The sequence below is a fragment of the Saccoglossus kowalevskii genome, chromosome 12 (genome assembly GCF_978046115.1).
Source record: "Saccoglossus kowalevskii chromosome 12, keSacKowa6.1, whole genome shotgun sequence".
In the NCBI taxonomy this organism is placed as follows: domain Eukaryota; kingdom Metazoa; phylum Hemichordata; class Enteropneusta; family Harrimaniidae; genus Saccoglossus; species Saccoglossus kowalevskii.
The window spans coordinates 13,395,099-13,413,785 of record NC_140652.1 but is presented as its reverse complement, the minus strand read 5'-3'; the positions used below and the strand labels follow the sequence as shown (position 1 = coordinate 13,413,785).

Genomic DNA, 18,687 nt, shown 5'->3' with positions numbered 1-18,687 from the left:
TTGTCAAATATCTGACGACCAGGTATACAGTAACTCTGATCAATGTGAATTATGTTACTGAGTCTGAAGGACAGAGCCTTGGTCAATATCTTATAATCAGAGCATAATAGACTGACTGGACACCAATTCTTTAACAAATTATTATTTCCATTTTTAGGTAGCAGAGTGATGATAGCTCGTCTGCATGAAAGCGGGAGCTCTCCATCCTTGATCGAGGCTAGAAAGACTTCATGTAGGTCAGAACCCAAGGTTGGCCAAAAATGTTTGTAAAATTCGCCAGGAAGGCCATCGATACCTGGAGATGTACCTGAAGAAATTGATTTTACAGACGCAGTAAGCTCTTCAAAACTGAGATCCATGTCGCACTTCTCTTTTAAATCATCCTCAAGTTGAGGAAGATTAGAAAGTAATTTGTGTTGACAATCCATAGACACAAGGTCCGGTGAAAACAAGTGAGAGTAAAAATCTCTAGTTAGTTGTTGCATCTCATGTGGTGCATAAACGATTGTACCATCATGCCTTTGTAGTTGCGACATGATTTTTTTTACTGCCCCTCTGTTTTTCAAAGTTAAATAAGAACAAAGTTGGAGCATCATTTTCATTAAGTACTTTGTGCCTGGAGCGTATCGCTGCCCCCTTGTTTCGGACTGTACTAAATTTTCAAGTAGAACTTTCTTTTCATTGAGCTGGTTGACGAGATCATGATTGGATTGCATTTGCTGTTCAATATTATTGATGTCATGTTGTAATAAATTTTTAGTTTGTTTGTAATAGTTACTTAACTTGAAAGTGTACCGTTTAATGAGATCTTTAATCTTCAGTTTTCCAATATCCCACCACAGCTGGATGTTATTGAAATGCGCCTTCTTTTTACGCCATGTGAGCCAGTAATCATTAATTATTGCACAGAAAACTTGATCGTCAAGAAGACTAGAATTAAAGCACCATACAGGGTTATGATTTCTTATAGACTTTATTGAAAGACAAAGTGTAACAAGGCAATGATCGGAGAAATTATAATGTGGACAGATAGAACTACTTTTAATTCTAGACGCAATAGATTTGGATACATAGAATGTCTATACAAGATTTGCATTCATTTCTTCTCCAAGTAAAATGTTTGGCTAATGTGTTGCACTGACGCCATGCATCAACAAGTTTAAACCGACGTAACATATTGGAGAGGAAGTTTGCAGGTAAAAAGTGTGGTTCAGGGTTTTCAGCTCTATCATTCTCAGGGCATAGGGTACAATTGAAGTCGCCCCCAATGACAAGTGGGTCGTTATTTAAGCTGTTCAAAAACGTTTTTAAAATTTTAAAGAATTCAAGACGTTCAAACCCGTTTTTCGGAGCATACACATTAATTAAATGCACCGGAACGCTATCAACCACGGCTTGTATGTGCAAAAGACGCCCAGGAACGACATTATTTAGATTTAAAATTTTAACATTTTTATTTGGTTTAAAAAGTATGGCAACACCAGCAGAACGTGAACTTTCATGTGAGAAATACATAGGTGCTTTCCATACCACTTGCCACCTTACTTCATCAGAAGGTACGGAGTGCGTTTCCTGGAGGAAACAAAAATCAGTGAAGTGGTTTTGTTTAATTAATTCAAACACTTAATATCTCTTGAAAGAATCACGACAACCATGTAAATTCCAAGTAATTCCTGAGAAGCTCGCCATGAGTAAGGATACAAGAAACAGAACAAGTGCATAGAAAAAAACATAGGCGCAACTATTTGATTTATTAATAACTTTATTCATTATTAGTGGTTAGTAGTTTAATTCAACTTAGGTATTTTACTACCAGCAGTAGTGTACATACCTCGTTTTGCGTCTAATAATTTATCGCTGCGTTTGTTCGTAATTCTGGGCATTCTGGAGATGCCGATACTTGACGCGATTCTACAAGTCAAACGCCTTATGCGAATTTTTTCCTTTGGAGGGAAGTCATTATTTTTTCCGGAATGGACTTAGAGAGCGTACAAGTACGCGCAGGTCCGGACAAAAACTATTGGCTAGAGCTTTCAAATGTTTGGAATTATAAGAGTCATCCACGAATTTTTGTATTTTATCATGCGCCAGAAGAGACTTTGATGTTTCACTTGAATCTTCGTCCTGTAGTAGGCTAGACATATCCGAAACGTCCGATGCAACTGACTCGAGATCCTCCATATCATCAAATGGAAAAGTAGGATGTTAATGCTTTGAGTCAAACGGATCGATGAACGAAGCATCGCCGGAAGAAGAAGATGCCCCAGGAGGCGTAGTTGTTGAGGGAATGGTTCGTACCATCTCCTCATCGTTATTTGGTGAACGTTCTGTTATTGTAGTTATTTCAGTGCTGATAATCTCATTAACATTACAAAGACCTGTACGCGTGGCATCAAGTTGAATGGCATCTGTGCTGGGTTCAATCGAAGTTGAGTCGTCATCACACAGGCCAGTCACATCAGTTTCCATATTATTTTCATCAACATTATCAGTTATTAAAATACTATCTGTTTCAACATCATTTTCAGTTGCGTTTTCATTATTTTCAGTAGTCTCAGTTATTGTGTCATTAACGGCAGTGCTTGTCGTAATGTCAGTTGTAGGAGTGTGTGTAGATGTGTCAAGTGTGTTCTCTGCTTGAGCCGTTTCTACGTTTTCACTGCAATTACGCTGTATATGCCCCCCCTTTTTATGACATTTATGGCACACGATTTCGTCCGTCGACAGGTAAATTCGGACGGTGCGCTGATCGTGTGTGATATTAATAACCCCGTCAAGCGAATTTTCATCACATATCATGTACACCTGTCGACGGAACGATTTGACATGCCTTAATTCAGGATTTCTGCAGCCCAAAGGAACGTAGCGAATACTCGAAACTACTCGACCATAATTAGATAGTTTCCTTTCCAATAACGAGTTCGGAACGTAAGGTGGTACACCGGAAAGTATAACTTTCGTAGAAGGTTTAACTAAAGAAATAGAAATAGAAAGACCCTCAGTTCGACTGAGGTAACACAATCAACAAAAACAATAACACTACGATTGACACGAGAGGCAGCTACAATACTCTTTGCCCCAACAATAGAGGATTATGCCTGTACATATTCCTCAATTCCTACACCGTCAACAGATTCGCACTTAATCCCGTGCTTGCGAGTAAGACCCGAAAACGGGTTACCACCTCGTGGGTTTGCCATGGGAGTGGCCATCTTGGCAGGCTCACCGACAAGACTCCAGACAACGAAAAATTAAATCAACCAAAAACACGGCAGATTTATGCCTAAACTGAATAGAAAAATAATGACCGTATGCACAAAGTATTAATGAAACAACGTAGATAAGCAAAGAAGTAAACTTAACTCTCAAAGAGGTGAAGTTTCAGCTATTTTGAGAAGCTCAGTACAGCGATGTATGAAGCTAATTAGCATTCGTTCATTCATTCATTCGTTCATTTATAGTAGTATGAATGGGTGACATACTCTATGGAAGTTGTGTTGGGTGGACGTATACATATTTATACGCCACGGCGGAGTGTGCTGACTGGTCAAACCAATAAAGGGGGTATGCCTATTAATGTACCGACAGAGAGGGGAGTGTGCCCACTGATGAACGCATAGAGGCCTGTTTGTTCACTAGTGAGCGGTTGGAGAAGGGATAACACTCATACTTGTAATCAAGTGCAAGGAAAAAGAATACTCGCAATGTTGAACCCGAAGTAGTAAGAAGAGTTATCAGCAGGAATCTGAGATATATAGAAATTAGCACTGCTGTTTGCAAAGGGTAGTAGTCCATGAGCCAGTTAGGTTGCCGGTACCATCTCGAGGGGCAAGTTACACCATACTTTTTCTGATAGCTCTGGACATATAGTTTACAAAATTGTTTGGTGGACGTGTCGTATAAGTAGCTAAATAGAGTTTCCATAGCAACCAATCTGCAAAAATTTAGTATAATGATAATGTACATTATCAGTGTAATACATACATTCAGTATAGGTAATATGTCATGTCAGTCAATTATGCGAAATTATGTTGAAATTCATTTAGCTAGTTATTGTAAGTCAGTTACTGTTATGTAATTTACAATAAATGAAAACAGTAAATACTCGCATCGTTTTCGCATCGATAATATAGCTGAAACACAAAATCGTTGTCTTAATAAATGGCTAAAAAAATTAATAAATGAATAAATAATTTACCAAATAAATAAACAGCTATATAGCTAAATAGCTATATAGCAAAATAGCTAAATAAATAAATAAATAAATAGCTAAATAAATAAATAAATAAATATGTTTCACCATACTATACATGCAAATATGCAATGTATAGAGAAGTACACCCATTCTTAGACCCAATTAAAAAAATGGATAGTTCATCCGAAGAGCTTTAAGAGAAATGGGCCCGAGTGCGGTAGAAGCGTTGGCAAATTGAAGGAAAACCATCTATAACACCCGAACCATTCTATGACCTCATTTCTCGCTAGAAAACAATATAATATGCAGTATGCTCTTTACCATCAGCTGTACCGTGTATCCATCCATTGAATTGCCTGACCCCATACATATATAGCCGCGATTATGTTTTAATACTTGGACTTAATGATTGGTTTAGACCACTTAAGTTAGTGTGGATTATTATATATTTCAAAGCTGAACATGTTTACACTAAGCTTCGTAGATTCAAATACTAGAAACCTCCTCTTGTTCTAAATATCGGACATGGGCATTATCTGTATATGTAAATGTAGATATTGCGTTTTCTAGATTTGCTCAGACGGGGGCGCTATTCCCTGTGTGTGAGCAGCACTCGGACACTGAATGAACGATATGGTTTCATTCTCGCTCTATTTATAGACAGGTAAAAAGGGATCAATCGCGATACCAAAATGCCTTGGCTCTCAGCTGCGATTCGCCAACTGCTTTGTCATCTCGCTGTGGTATGCTACTGCTGCGTGATTCTGGTCTCATCGCACGATTTTTATCGATTGATTCCAGGAAAACTAGGCTGCGAGGTACATGGCATTGATATTGGAATTCCACAACCGGAGACAGTTATCGCACAAATAAAAAAGGACGTTACCGAGCATCGTATTTTGATTTTCAAAAACCAACACAATATTTCTCCGGATAAACACGTGGAAATCAGTCGGTGGTTTGGGGAACTAGAGTCATCTACCATTAGTAGACACGCGAAGTCGCCTTCCGACGACATACTGCGAGTATCAAACGATGCGAAAGAAGGACTATATAACGTTGGCCGCAAGGGGTGGCATATTGATGGTTCCTTCTTTCCCAAACCGTATAGCCACGCCTTATATCAAATGGTTCATGTGCCAACGGACGGTGATACAGGTAAGTAAAGTGGTTTTACATCCGTGTCAATCCGTAATACCAGCATACTAAAGTGGGACTAAAATAAAAAATATAAAAATAGACAAAAATACGAAATAGTACAGTGTTCGCGAAAATAAATGAATGCAAAAATGTTTTTGCGGTCATCCCATTCTTACGCAGTCAAATTGAATTAACAACTCTGCCAATATTTTGTTACTAGAAAAATACACGAAAAAAAGACTACAGTAAGTCTACACAAAAGCAGTGATATTCCCAAGTAACTTGTCATAAAACTCGACCCGTCTTTCTCGTTCAAATAAGATCAATCGAAAAGTCTAAAAAATATGCTTTTTAAATCGTGCAAATCTCACTCCGAACACGGTCGTATGATTCCCAATACCCCCCCCCCCAACCACTGGCATCGCAAAGAAACGTAGCAGTCCACGTTCGAGAAAAAATATTCACAAAAACAATCCACCATACGTCAAATAAGCGGATGAATAATCTGTATAAACTAATGTATAAAACCATATGTTCTTCTGACAGTTACAATATTAAAGAAATATTATAATATCACCTGCTGTGATTTACAGTGCATCACATTACCGGGTAGTATTTGCTGAAACTATTATTCACCTATTGATTTACCTTGTATACATATACTTACAATCTAAAGAACAGAGGCCGTCCTGATCTCCTATCTAAAACCAATACAATTGTGGCTGTTCATACTTCCCTATCTAAACCCCCTGGGATTGTCATCGTTCGGCGCCCTTAATTCATTTAAACTCGAAAGCAAACTTCTCGTATTTTGGTCTACCGAGAATTTGATGTCATGAATATTCATAAGTTGAATATGGAGTATGATGACAATCATCTCACAAGTGATGATGATCCAGCTCTGTCAAAACTTTGTGAGTGCAACAATCGGGCACCTCAACGACAACGACAAAGGTGAAAACTAAAAATTCTAAAAAGTACACTTTTTAAATCATGTTTATCACACTGCGTACACGGTAGTATAATAATTTCCGCGTATTCAACACATAGCCCCCAACCCCCCACCCCCCGCCCACTACAAAGTAAGTTAGCAGCCTTGGTTCGCGGAAAAAGAATATTCACGCATTTCTATCATTTCAATAATGTTGCCTTGAAAACCATCCATCATACATCGAATGGTCGGGTAATTAATTTGTATTAATTCTGAAACCATATGCTCTCCTGATTGTTACAATAGCACAATAGTATAGCAACGAATGCTTGCTTGGATAAGAGACTCTTAACTTATCAGAGAATAAGTTTTGATAAAATACACTGCACGAACGCTTGGGTACGATGGTAGTAACATTTCATCACCCATTCAGAATTATGTAACGTCAGAATCTATGGGATGTCTTCTGCGGTCTCGTAGAAAAGAAATACTCGTTATTACATTACCGATCCAATGATCAACGCGTTCTGTACTGAAATTAAATAGAATTCTATTATCACTATTTTGACAACGAATAAATAAGTTTTTGTTTATTTTTTATTTTATTTTTTGAGAGCCCCTGTATATCAGGAACAAGGCCGTTATGGATTGTCTTAATTAAACTCTATGTTCACTGCCCAGGCGGCCACATAACCCCGGTGCTTGCATTAACTTTATTTTCATTCAATCATTGTAAATGTGCTAACAGCCTAAATATTACTGGCCGTCCTGCTTTCTTTATCGAGAACCGATATAACTGTGGCCATCCTGGACTGCATATCTAAATCCAATAGACCAGAGGCCACCATGTCGTCCTTAGCAAAACCCATAGAAATCCCTCCGTGGCTAAAATTGATAGAGTTAACAGTGGCCATCTGTCACCCAGCTTGGTAAAGTCTCAGTTTGCAATCGTTCGTCTGCAAAACAGTAAAAATCGTCATCTTTGTTCTTATGAGCCCCATGCGTGAAGTGAAACCCATCGCCCTTTAAAATGGTAAAGATTTGTATGTTGCACTGGTTTCAAGAGTTGATTTATTGCTCCATATTTCAACAGTTTTGTCGTTGAATAGGATGAAAAATTTACATTGACATGAATCCTTTATTGATAAATATTCCCCATAATTCATTGCATATATGCGCAGTAACAAGCGCAAAGGTAACAATTTGAATTCCCCTGGACCTCCCTTTAAAACAACAATCCGTGCATTTCACGCGAACGTTTAAACGCCTTTATCAGCAGTGTATTATGTTTATTTTATTTATTATTTGTTGCAGTATTTGTCTCGCTAAATGATATTGTGAAAGGATTATCAGAAGAACAACTGGCTCGATTTGAGAGATTGTCGGTTATAACTACTCGACCAGATGTCATTCATCCGTTAATATATTCACACCCAGAAACCAATGAGAAGGTACAATACTCTGAATACGTGCAGATTTACCCAATTTATAAACCCTTTTCACTTGATTTTTTTCATAATGTTGTTTATAAATAAATTTTGCACACAAAAAAATGGCCCAATTCAGTTACACTTTGATATAGTACATAAATAACATTCCAAATAAAAGGGCGGTGGTGGTCGCGCCACAAATGCGCGATATATGGGTCTCGTATGAATAAAGATGATGACTTTGACTGTCACGAATACAAAATGAAACGTTACTAAACTTTAACTCGATAATTAGAAGGTGATTAGAAGGTTACAAAAGAGTCACCGACAGTAATCTGTTCACGTCGCTCCCGGGTCGAAACTCGTACTCGTGATTTCCATTAGAAGAGCGCATTGAATTTTGGGAAAAGCAATGTTTATCAAAGCAAAATGCCGCACATGCGCGGCGCGACGACCACCGCCCTTCAATCAACGTGCCAGTAGTGAGTAGTCTCATCTGTGTACGGTATAGGTTATTTTACACACACCTACTCCGGCGCTGTACAACGGGGGAAACACGTTCGTTAATCATGTATCGCAGGTAATCACACGAAGTCAGTTCACATCACTTCGTATTTTATTGTTAAGAAAATTTCCACCATATTATGCTTTTACAACAACCTCTTTCAACTCTCCCTATATAGGTCTTGTGCATACATATGGGTTTCTCTCAAGGATTTGTCTGGGATAAAGGTACAGCGCAAGAACGGAATGCTAGTAAGAGTGAAAATAATGAAATAAAGAATGAATTGAACAGACAGTATATGCGAGACAATAAAAAAATGCAATATTCCCACAAGGTAATTTAATTATCGTATCACTTATCAGATTGCATCTTCGCCAGCCAATGCGCCATCACCGCATAACTATATCTTTGCAGATTCTGCGCATCCAGTGTGTTTTAAAGTACGCCATTTTGTTTTATTTCCATGGCCACAAAGGACGCAAGCTATGATTGGACGCGTGCCATACAGGTCTGATACACTACAATACGCCTGGCTAAAGTTTATGACACCTTGTGAATCGGACGATTATCCGATGAGTAATCGTTTCTACCAGATAAAGGTTTACGGTAGCGAGAAGGTTTTGTGACGTTTTTAAATAAAACATTCTCTATCTGTTGTCTCGTTCAGAACAGTAATTTAGGTTATATATATCAAAAGACTAAGTATAGAGGTGCAAGTTCGCACAAACTGGACAGACATTGTTTACATAATTATCACGTGACATCAAAAATGGCGAACCTTGTAAAAATTATTATGTACGCGATTGCGAGAGCACACTGCGGAATTTCCTGGTGAAATTTAAGTTATGCATTGTCCGTAATCAAGTCCATTGAAATGCGTCTCCGATAATCAAAAGACCTATTATTCCGATTTCTATGCAAGTTTGTTTTTTTGTCCCCAAATTATTTCATACTTGGCACCTTTAACAGACTATTATTCTGTGACAAAGCATTTTCTTTAAAAACCCAGACATATTTCGCACCATCATTATCTTTTGAACGATAACTGCGAGTTTGAATGTCCTAGTCCGAACGCACTTGATTTGGCGGCGGTCCCAATGAGTCGTTCTCGATCAAAACTTCAACTCGAGAAAAACGCGAAAAACAGTTTTGGTTAATAAAACACTGTAGATTTGCTGCATTATTATAAATATACACTAAAAATGGCCAAACATATTAACCACTGATATCATAGAACTCATAAAGAGTGTCAGATAATGAATAATTTCAAGCTCGAGCGTGAAAAATGAAGAAAACTGCTGGCATTTGAGTCCGTACTCAGGAACGTTCGGGTTTTCCATTGTTATGCAAACGAGCAACGAAGGATAATCCTCAGACAAACATTACTGTCCCACTGTACACGCTGACAGTTTACAAACAAGCTAATCCTTCAAGTGTCTCTGATAAGACATCTAATAAAACGGTTTTCATGGTGAAACAAAATGGCCGATGTTTGAAAAAAATTGCTGTGTCAGAGTGCAACACTGAGTGGCAGATTTTTCTTTGCCTCGTCTGTCAACGCTTTCTTTCTTTTCTTCCCCATTGCGTTAGTAAAAAAATGTATTAGTAAAATAGAATATTGAATTGGAAAATAAAACGATTTAAAAGAAAGTTGTGCAAAGTACAGTACTCCTTTCGCACAACCTCCCGCCCGCTTCCGCTTTCCAATCACCTTTTTCTCTCGCTTTTGCGACCGCTTGTTGAATTCGACCGGACAATTTCCGCTTTATTTTCGATAGCGCAAACCCTGAAATATCACCGCCCACCTGCTCGCTCGCGCGCATTTAAAATTCGGACTAACAGAATAATTTCCGAGGTTCACATTGTCTTATAATTGTCTTTCTGTTTTTTATAGATGTTGAACAGCTGACAAAAGTTCAAATACTTTTTGTTTTAACTATCTATAATTATATGCACGCAACCAGACCCTTTGACCTCGATTTGCCCTGGACTGAATATTTTATTTTAAACAATATTCTGACGTGAAATACAAAATGTATTTCAACACAAGTACGACATGGTTGTCTGAGGTTTCTTTCCTGATTGTTGAGTCTTCGCAATGTGTTTTGTATAACTATTGTTGTTTCCCCCCGATGCTGAAGGACCGTAAATCTAAATGGCAGTTACATGCATGGGCTGAGTGAAAGAAAATATTTCTAAGCCTAAAGTAAAACCTAATATTACACCTCTTTGTGTATTTGTTAATTTTACATATGTTTGTCATGACAGTATGTTTGTAAATATCTAGAAAAATCTCGTCTTTCGTTGATAATTTCGATTGTTTGTTTGGAATGTCGATCCCCGTTGGTTTCTCCATACTCAGGTTGAGTTTAGGAAGAGCGTCGATCAACACCGTGACAATCAGCCGAGAGAAGACAAACATTGACCGTAATTCATGGGGATCATGTCCGTAATTTGTGGGCTGAAACCCCAAATAATTAAACAAGTATTATTATTTTAATATATATTTTATTTTACACCGCAAAACTAAACCATGCAAAAACAGAGCTAGAGTTGTTCGCGGTGAAACAACCGCATTGAAGACAATGCAACTTCAACTAGCCTTTTCTTACCTTGAAATAAAAAAAATAAAAATTCGAAGAGCATCGGGGAAAATATTAATAATCATCCTTATCAATCGCTTGCTTTATTTTATTCGAATCTATGAAATTCACGATTTTTTTTTACATTTGTTGGCAACTTCCGCGCTAAAAAATATTGAAAATGTGGGTGTGGTTATTTTGCAAAGTCCTGTTGATAATACGGACAAATATGGTTCTGTGACCCAGTTCGTGCTCCGTTCAGGTGACTCTCAGCCAATCAATGATGTTGTAACAAAGCATATTTGACGCTAATTGAAGGGTCGTCGTACAATCCAATCACCGGCGTCGATTCACAGAGTTTTTTGCGCTGTTGACAGGCTTCAAAATTATTCGCTGAAAAACATATATTTTGACAAACTGATGGAATTTGACCTTAGTTCAACAAGAAAATACTAGGCTAAGATACATTAGAGCTCACGCGAATCAGTTTTCTCTGCAAGTTGTGAAATAAAGAAAACCAGAGTAGCGTCGATTATTTTCAGCCCTGAAGGACTTCTTCTATAACTAAATTTGACACGTTTTTTTTTTAAGCCCAATAAATTATTCATACATGTCAAGCTCTGTTCGAGTTTTTCAGGGCATGTGGCCGTTTTTAGTCGAAAATATTTTTTGTGGGAACACTTTTGCGGTACGTATACGGCATAGACCGAGCTCATTCAATGATCGTGACTTAATTTTAAAAATTGAATGTCAAATTTTACCAGACGTGGACCGATGTGGATTCGATATCGTTATTTTTGGAATTAATCACTAACATTTCCTCGTTTCTCTGCTCTGTCAAAAGAAGTTACCTAGGCTTTTTTCACGTAACTGTCTCATTAAAATAAAAAAAGAATATTAGTATTACATCTAGAACAAGCACCCAAAACACGTAACAAGAGGTCCCAAGTCAGTTGCTTTCACGATACAAGTGTAATACAACTATTAGATTTGAAGTGTAGTTCAGAATGTAATAATAGTTAATACTAGTTGTGTGTTCACGTTTTACTATCAAAACCACCATTTCGACCACCCATGTGCCAGTTTTCAGTGTTTGGGCGAGCGGTCAATGTTTTCAATGAGCGAGCGAGCGAAAAAAAAGGGATTAAAATGCGGTCGGTTTCCGATCGGACAAGACCGCGGGGTCGGAAATTAAGCGATAAGCGGTCGATGTAAAAGCGGAAGGTTGGGCGAAATGAGTACCGTATGACCATGTTTCTCCGACGAAGTCTCGACTGACAATAATGCTGACAATGGACATTAGATAAACACGCATTGTTTGCAACTGGAAGCTTATCACCCGTTATATCAGAATCGTCAACAACAGAGTATACAGATAAGATGTTATCATTTAATTCCTTCCAAAGATAAACACTATGCAAATATCCACGAAACGGCAGTTGTAGTCTTTTCTGCTAGTGTTTTAAAACACTAATTTGAGCAACGTTATTTCGCAATTTCGATCTTTTGTAAACTTGGGGTGATGTGTCAAGGTCTAAAGTAACCGTTTTATCAATTTTTGAAAAATCAAGAAAAAAGTGAAAATTTCCCTTCTCGCTACCTTAACTTGTCGCGTGTACATACTATCTATATTCGATAAAACTTGTCCATATTTTTAATTTAGTAGATAATTATGGCGTTTTAGTAAAATGACGATATATATATACGCAATATTTGTGAAATAGAAGTAAGGAAAAGATCGTCATCAAAACATCGCGTGGGATTCGACAAAAGTGAATGTAATTTGGGGTATTTTCATGCATAATATTGTGCTATACACATTTTATGATGAACAGTTTTGATTGAGTGAGTGTATCTCAACGTCATTTTCTTCACTTTTGGCATTTCAACATTGAATTATATACAAACAAATCTAAAATCAAATCATTCAATTGTTACAGCAGATGTCAGCTCGCACCTCTTACGCTTTTTGCGGGATCTCGCAGGGAACGGAAAATCACCTATTCACCATACACTTAGAATAACTGATCCTGATCCTAAATTGTGCTTGCGAAATTGCCTTGGTCGTTATTATTTAAAGCGGGAGGGTCTTCACCTGCGCACGCGCGGGAATTGAGTCCCAAGCGACGATAACAACACAAGCTAAAAACGCAAAGGCTCATGGGTAGACGCTTGTTTGTAAACAATGACACGCTATGGCCACCTGACGCATGCGAAGGTGACGACCCCCCCCCCCTTTAACCAAATATTACTAAAACATCCATATTGTCACTGCAGTCCCGAGTTCATGACAAGCAATTTGTTGCCGCCATTTTTGTGTAGTTCTGTGTTGCGTAGTCTATAGTATAAAACATTTATAGTTAATTAACTATATAAAATTTCACAATCACGCATAACTCCATAAATGTCTCTCAATCTGATTGGTTATGGAATGCTTATATGAATTGTTACTCCCTCATGTACCATGTGACATTATAGTTCATGGGTCACATGACAAGTCATTTTGTTACCAAGTGTGGGTACTGATGATGTGTAGTGCCATTGAAGAGGTCTTTGTGTGTATTTATCAAAAAAGTATATTTAGAATTTTCTTCATTATATCATTAAACTGAAAGTTATAATAACTAAAATACAGGAAAATATAGAGAAATTAGTTGTCACAATGCATCATAGTTTGCACAATTTGGTCATGTCTGTACTTGTCACTTGTCTCAATCCATAAATTCATGCTTTGATTCATCATATGAAAATTGGTGCTTACAAGTCTTAGTAGGGGATTTGGATTATAACACGATCTAAATCCAACGTTAAGCCTATAAACGTTCCATTGTTTTTAGTGCCAAACCCCTTTGTTCAGTACAACAACAAATATTTCGTTGGTGTTTGTGAGCTCTTGTGTGATTGGTCAATGCATGGACAGCTCTTCCACTTCCGTGTTTTACTCCCTATCAATTTGGGCCCTATGGTTTAACCATAGACAGTATAGTAGTATAGTAACACCAATGTCAAACGCCGTATGCCCAACGTAAGCAGGGCTGGAATATTATGATGAGCAAGTAAACAATGACGTCATATTTACTTCCATACGATGTCACTAATTAATTGAATAAAATTAAAAGTTAGTTTCAGACGGCAGTAATGTTTCCGTACATGTTATATTCAGTCTGTACCCCATTTTCGACAAAATATTTGAATATTTTTGTTTTCATGATGCATGAATCTTATTATGTTATTGTTTACCGACTATGCTCGTTTTTTTTATTTTTCTCTGCCACGCATTTTTTTTTTCAAACAGACTTTGAATCCGTATGTTCTCTCGTCTGTCACCATCTTGACAATAGCTCACACTCTTTCAACCGTAATTCATGTCTAAGGTTGTACCCCGTTTTCGTCAAAATACTCGAATATTTTAGTTTTCATGATGCATGAATCTTCTTATTATGTTATTTTCCACCGACTGTGCTCGGTTTTTGTTGTTCTCTGTCTTGCACTTATTTTGAAATTAACTTTCAATCCGTCCGTTTTTATGTCTGTCGTCATCTTGACTACTTATTCACACTTTCAAACAGAATGCATGTGTAAGTTTGTACCCCGTATTCGACAAAATACACGAATATTATTGTTTTCATGATGCATGAATCGTCAAATTTTGTTATTTACACTGACTACACTTGTTTTTGTTGTTGTCTGTCTTGCATTTTTTTAATAGACTTTCATTCCGTTTTCCGTTTTCACGTCTGTCGCCATCTTGACTACACGTCCAGTCTTTCAGCCTGAATGCACGTCTACCTACGTTATACCCTGTTTTTATTAATAATTTCAACAAAATAACTCGAATACTTGTGAATAAATGAGGCACGATTGTCTTTATTATTTTATTTTCACTATTATCGGTTTTTTGTTAGCGTTTCAAAGGGTTTCTTTTACGTGACGATCAAGGAAACGCAAATCACGCAAATCTTCGCTATTTTCGATGTTGATGCCCGGGCTCTGAATCACACACACATAGTTGTTAACATGAATTGCTGTGTCTACTGCGTTTGGATCTTCTTCACTATCATTTCCACCGTCATCAAAATCCGAAAAAAAAACATCGAGCAAATCATCTACACACGGGAACTCGTGATCAGCAACGGCCATTTAGAATACCCGTGGAATACCGTAGGCGACTCTCATCAACGAAATTACGCAGTCCGCTTCATTGATTGTTTAGTTTGATAATTTATAAACATATATTCAGTGTGAGACTGTTGCTTTCAAGTTGTGTTAATACAAAGATGATTTAAATTTGTCCCTTCCGTTATCAACGTATTCAATATACGGAAATAGCATGTGTGTGTGTTTGCGTGAGTGAAAGATGCAGGCGAAATTTCTCGTCAGTTCTATATATTTCGAACGCGCGTGGTCGGCGCCTTTGATTGCGTTTATTTTGTTCTTTCATTCGCGAAATCTATCACTGGCACCGTTTATTTTGTCATGTCTCACAACTGAATGTCCAAGCTGACTTTGTTTTGTCTGTATATAGTTTTGTGGACAAGGGAGGTCATCTTGGTTGCCTAATTAACTAATTAAAATACCTGTCAGGCATCTCTACCTTAACGAGAAATCGAAATAAATATTTAGTTTATGTTAACGGTTAGTTTAAATCAGCTTAACTTTTTTCCAGCCTACCCTGTACAATAGAATCGCTGGAGTTGCTTGTCCTTCCTACTATATTGTCTTTGGTTTAACTCCGGGGTTACGTCCAAACGCCACCCTCTTGACTGGAGATCTGTGTTAGAAAATAAACCTTTGTTGTTGCGGTGTACGCAAGAAGATGAACTACTTATGTTTTTAACATCACTTCACCTATTAACGATTCACCCCTAGAGGTGATAATTTCATTTCAATAGTAAAAATCCGTTCTCAAAAATCCAAATAATCACAACCTCACCGAAATTCATTTTCTATTCTTACCCACAAGCCACACCCAGACCATTCATCAAAACGAGTGGTCTGGGGTACTAGTATACTAGTACTCTGACCCATGCCGAGGACTTCCTGTTTGTAATGTTATATGATAAATCAGATTAACTATCACGTGAAACCAAAGACAATTGTCTTTGGTGAAACCAAATGAAAATCATTCTAAAATAACGTACTTATACCCAATTGATTCTGGAAAAAAATGACATTTGCAATAATAATCGACGAGCAGGTTCGGATAGTAACGTTCGGTTGACGAAATAGACGATACAACAGTACTGATTGGACCTACATGAATGCTACTCTATTTCACATAACCAAATGTTGTTTTTTGCTGTTGTACATTATCTTCGGTCACCGTGATAACTCCGAAAGTGAAGTCTTATATCTTCAGCAGAACGTAGCCGTTAAAACTTGCAAAACGAGTCTGTTTCGATCCATCATCGCTTAAGCAGCATACAATTTATTTATTTTTTGACTCATTTAAAAAATTACCCCAGACCATTCGTCCCGGTGTTATCGCTATCGCCACACGATATCGTGTGGCGATAGCGATAACACCGGGACGAATGGTCTGGGGTATTAAAAAATACGAACGGTGTCAATATTTAAAACTGCGTTTTGTCTGTCTCTAGCGTGCCTCAGAATGATATAGATCTTGGCCGATCGTATTTTTACAAAGGACCTGAATGTACAGCACTAATTTCACCCAACCTCCTGCTCGCTTCTGCTTTTCGATTATCATTTTTAATCGCTTTTGCAACCGCCTGTTGAATAATTTTCGCTTATTTTTTCGAGCGCGCGAACCCAGAAATATCGCCCGTCTGCATGCTCGCATTTTAAATACATGGCAGTGGCATCAATATGTTCCTGGTGTATCTGCTCTCTGCCCTAATGAGTTAGCATTGCCTGTATCACGTAATTGTCTCGATAATCATGTTGTTTAAACGATATAGCAGCCCTGGATTCAAACGGAACACAGTCCCGCTGTACGTTCGCGAAGGAAACATAGTATGATGGTTTGGAAGTGTCGTTCAAAATTAAATAATGGTTAATACTCATTGAATCCTCAAACTTTAGCACTAAAACAACCATTTCGACAACTCATGTGCCAGTGTTCAGTGTTTGGACAAGCGGTCAGTGTTTTTAATAAGCGAGTGAGAAAAAAAGGGATAAAAACATGGTCGTGTTTCCGGTCGGAAATTAAGTGATATGTTATAAAATGTTATAAAAGCGAAATATTGGGCGAAATGAGTATTGATGCCCATTTATAGTTGACATGCGTCACCAAATGGGGACATGGTTAGAGTTGGTAGTACCATGGAAGGTACTAATCCATGGTAGTACCAGTACTAGTATACGCGGGGAGGGAGTCCAGAGAGGGAACAGCCAGCATCCCTTTTACGGGAAAACGTGAAATCTCGACGGATTTGTTTCGTTCTCACATGTAATATCAGGTTTTGCGGGCTTCTGAGTTCAAAAATGATGACTAAATCAGCTAAAAAGCAAGCGTTTAGAAACATACCTATGCAGAAGCTGGTTTGCCAGTACTTAATCCATTTTAACACCTAAGCTACTCTATTGACATTGGTTGTTTATTTCATAGATTTGGCACTTGAGGTAGCTGATAAGCCGTGTCGAAAACGTGCACAAAACGACCATTCTGTGCACGTTTTCGATTAAAAACCAGTTGTAATCACAAATTTTCATCTGATGGAGATTGACCTCGTGTGCATATCACAATTTTAAGTTCATTTTGGATTAAAATTGGGAAATTGTTTTTAAGGAAAGATGAAAAAACAAACGTTGTTTGCATATATGCTAAAATACAGCTGGCTACGTACTTATTCGGAGGGTGATATTCATTTTATATTTTATTAAAAATGCTTAAGGTAGAGCAGAATAGTTGTGCTCATAAAATTGTAATATACATGGCTTTAACCAATTAAATTTCAATTTATATGAACTTTGACCCCTGATGCCTTTTGTCGTACGATCCAAGCACTTATTTACAGTCTCAGCTGAAGTCACCATCTCAATATTGTTGTATTTGTGTTGTTGTTTTTTTCAGTGGGAAGTTGGTGACTTCATTATTACTGATAATCTTGCTGTTGGACATGAAGCGGCGCCTTCTAGTCAATTTCCGCGTTCCAAGGTTGGTCTGCGTGTTCTACACAGAGTAACAGTTGCTGGCAAAACGGTTCCTACAAAAAAGTATGATCTTCCACAAATGCAAAAGAAAGATGAACTTTAGTCGCAGTTATACATGTTATGATGAAAACAACATTCGCACTAGGCTCTCGCGTGGATTCAGGTTATCACATGTTATAAGTATATGACCAAACTTCAATACATTCATGGATGGCTCACAAAGTATAAATAAGTGTTGAGATTGTTACGTGGATCATACACAGATCCAAGGGACAAGCTCAAATAAATTATATAAATATTCATTATACAGAAAGGTACTTAACGTACACGTGAAATCAATCAAACATTTTAACAATCAAAATGATAGTTACACCGGCTGATGTTGTGGTGTAATAATTATTGTCCAAAATAAATTTTCAGAATAATATAAATCGTTATAACTTGAATAAACCCATGAAAATGAAATGTCATATTATCGGGTGTTTTCCAGTCTTTTCAACAAGTCATTGTCGTGATTCGCTGCTTTAGACTGGCGGTGACGCAGATAGCATGGTCACGTTTTCATCACGGATGTACGGTAGTCCCTCATTGCTTTGGCAGCCGACAGCAGACGCACGGGCATAGACTTTCAAACATGAAACGCTAATGTCAAATATAAAATCAGCCACCTGTAACGTCTCAATAACTAACTATGCACAAAAATCTGCACACTGGGATTTGTTCCAATCCACCAATCAGTGGCCTCCATATTGAGTTGCAGTTTAATCAGGTTGCATCTGGTCGTATGT

The 18,687-nt window shown here is 37.7% G+C and overlaps 1 protein-coding gene across 1 annotated transcript; it reads left to right on the top strand.

The window, feature by feature from the left end:
- The first annotated feature begins 4,783 nt into the window (after nt 1-4,783).
- Nucleotides 4,784-18,369, top strand: LOC100378226 (uncharacterized). The gene is made up of 4 exons (XM_006818320.3): nt 4,784-5,353; nt 7,581-7,717; nt 8,380-8,535; nt 17,820-18,369. Exons 1-4 carry the CDS (start codon nt 4,888-4,890, stop codon nt 18,000-18,002), a joined length of 942 nt encoding a protein of 313 aa, XP_006818383.3. The 5' UTR covers nt 4,784-4,887; the 3' UTR covers nt 18,003-18,369.
- The last annotated feature ends 318 nt before the right edge of the window (nt 18,370-18,687 follow it).